At 52.2% G+C, this 2500-nt stretch overlaps 1 protein-coding gene across 1 annotated transcript in view; it reads left to right on the top strand.

The window, feature by feature from the left end:
• phf10 (PHD finger protein 10) overlaps positions 1-2500 on the top strand; it is a 20974-nt gene that overhangs the window by 323 nt on the left and 18151 nt on the right. The window contains exons 2-5 of the mRNA XM_080529946.1: positions 457-635; positions 905-1032; positions 1502-1585; positions 2071-2195. Of these exons, the coding sequence (XP_080386072.1) occupies positions 457-635; positions 905-1032; positions 1502-1585; positions 2071-2195 (516 nt within the window). The remainder of the gene's footprint in view (positions 1-456; positions 636-904; positions 1033-1501; positions 1586-2070; positions 2196-2500) is intronic.

Raw genomic sequence — 2500 nt, 5'->3', positions numbered from 1 at the left:
AGCAGCTGTTTACTGGGTTTGTGTGTTTAGTTGCTGTCAGTTTGTTTCCATGGAGGTCTGCTAGCATCTCATCTCCCCCTGGGTGAGCTGGTCTCCATCATGTTAGAGAGGGTCAGACAGACAGACAGACGGGCAGACAGACAGGCAGACAGACAGGCAGACAGACAGGCAGACAGGCAGGCAGACAGGCAGGCAGACAGGCAGACAGACAGGGACTGGTGCTGTGAGGGGTTCCCTGTGTGTAGTTGAGCTGTTTGTAAGTGTGTGTTCCCTGTGTGTAGTTGAGCTGTTTGTAAGTGTGTGTTCCCTGTGTGTAGTTGAGCTGTGTGTGTGTGTGTGTTCCCTGTGTGTAGTTGAGCTGTGTGTGTGTGTGTGTTCCCTGTGTGTAGTTGAGCTGTGTGTGTGTGTGTGTGCCCTGTGTGTAGTTGAGCTGTTTGTGTGTGTTCCTCTCTGCAGGACGAGGGAGAGGAGGTGTCCAACGACGGGAGTCAGGCTCTGAAGAGGCGGAGGACGGGCTCGGGGGACAGCTCCAGGATGGGCTCGGGGGACAGCTCCAGGATGGGCTCGGGGGACAGCTCCAGGATGGGCTCAGGGGACAGCTCCAGGAGCTGTGACACATCCAGCCAGGACCTGGGGTGAGGCTGCTACACACACACACACACACACGCACACGCACACACACGCACACACACACACACACACACACACACACACACATACCATACACGCACACACACACACACACACACACACACACACAATAGCACCAACATATCTAGGAGCTAAACCTACCTCCTTACGTGAACTATGTGTGTGGTATGTGTGCGTGTGCGTGTATGGTATGTGTGTGTGTGTGTGTGTGGTATGTATGTGTGTGTGTGTGTGTGTGTGTGTGTGTCTCCAGTCTTACATACTTCCCAGCTGAGAACCTGACAGAGTACAAGTGGCCGTGTGAGGACAGTGAGTACTACATGCTGCAGGAGCAGGTCAGCGAGTACCTGGCTGTCACCTCCTTCAAGAGGAAGTACCCAGGTATGACCCCTGACCCTGGGCGTAGCCCTGACCCCTAACCCTGAATAAATAAATAAATAGACAGACAGAGAGACAGAGACAGACAGACAGACAGACAGATAAATAGATACGTAGGTAGGTAGGTAGGTAGGTAGATAGATAGATACATTGTTAGACAGATAGATACATTGTTAGATTAGATAGATAGATAGACACATAGGTAGGTAGATAGATAAATCCTCAACAACGCATCAATCAGACAATATCAATTTGCAGTGAAATGTCAATAATAATAACAAAACAATGGCATAAAAGTGTAAAGTGGATCATTGATGTGACCATAATGATGTGGTGTTATTGTTATTATTATTATTATTATTATGATTATGATTATTATTATAATGATGTGTGCGGCTGTTTAGTTGGCCCAGGGCCTGCAGTACAGTAGAGTGGCCAGCGGGGGGCATTAACCCTGTGGTTGCTCCTGCAGACCTGGAGAGGAGAGACCTCTCCCACAAGGAGAAGCTGTACCTGAGAGAGCAGAACGTCATCACAGAGACGCAGTGCACCCTGGGTAAGAAACGCTACACTCTCACAACCTCTGACCTCGCCTGGAGTCTGGGGTCATCTGGGCTCACTCTCTCCCTCTCTCTCTCTCTCTCTCTCTCTCTCTCTCACTCTCTCTCCCTCTCTCTCTCTCCCTCTCTCTCCCCCTCTCCCTCCCCTTCTCTCTCTCTCTCTCTCTCCCCCTCTCTCCCTCTCTCTCTCTCTCTCTCTCTCCCTCTCTCTCTCTCCCTCCCCTTCTCCCTCTCTCTCTCCCTCTCTCTCTCTCTCTCTCTCACTCTCTCTCCCTCTCTCTCTCTCTCTCCCTCTCTCTCTCTCCCTCCCCTTCTCCCTCTCTCTCTCCCTCTCTCTCCCCCTCTCCCTCCCCTTCTCTCTCTCTCTCTCTCTCTCTCCCCCTCTCTCCCTCTCTCTCCCTCTCTCTCCCCCTCTCCCTCCCTCCCCTTCTCCCCCTCTCTCTCCCTCTCTCTCCCCCTCTCCCTCCCCCCCCCCCCCCAGGCCTGACCGCCCTGCGTAGTGATGAGGTCATCGACCTGATGATCAAGGAGTACCCGGCCAAACACGCTGAGTACTCTGTCATCCTCCAGGAGAGAGAACGCCAGAGGATCGCTAAGGAGTACTCTGTAAGTCTGCTGGTTGTGTGTGTCTGCTGGTTGTGTCTCCTGGTTGTGTGTGTCTGCTGGTTGTGTCTGCTGGTTGTGTGTGTCTGCTGGTTGTGTCTGCTGGTTGTGTCTGTTGGTTGTGTGTGTCTGCTGGTTGTCTCTGCTGGTTGTGTGTGTCTGTTGGTTGTGTCTGTTGGTTGTCTCTGCTGGTTGTGTGTGTCTGCTGGTTGTGTCTGTTGGTTGTCTCTGCTGGTTGTGTGTTTCTGTTGGTTGTGTGTGTCTGTTGGTTGTGTCTGTTGGTTGTGTCTGCTGGTTGTGTGTGTCTG

Source organism: Nansenia antarctica (genome assembly GCF_963989245.1).
Source record: "Nansenia antarctica genome assembly, chromosome: 1".
Classification (NCBI taxonomy): Eukaryota; Metazoa; Chordata; class Actinopteri; order Argentiniformes; family Microstomatidae; genus Nansenia; species Nansenia antarctica.
Note: the sequence above shows the minus strand (reverse complement) of the source record. Positions and strands in the feature narration are given on the sequence as shown.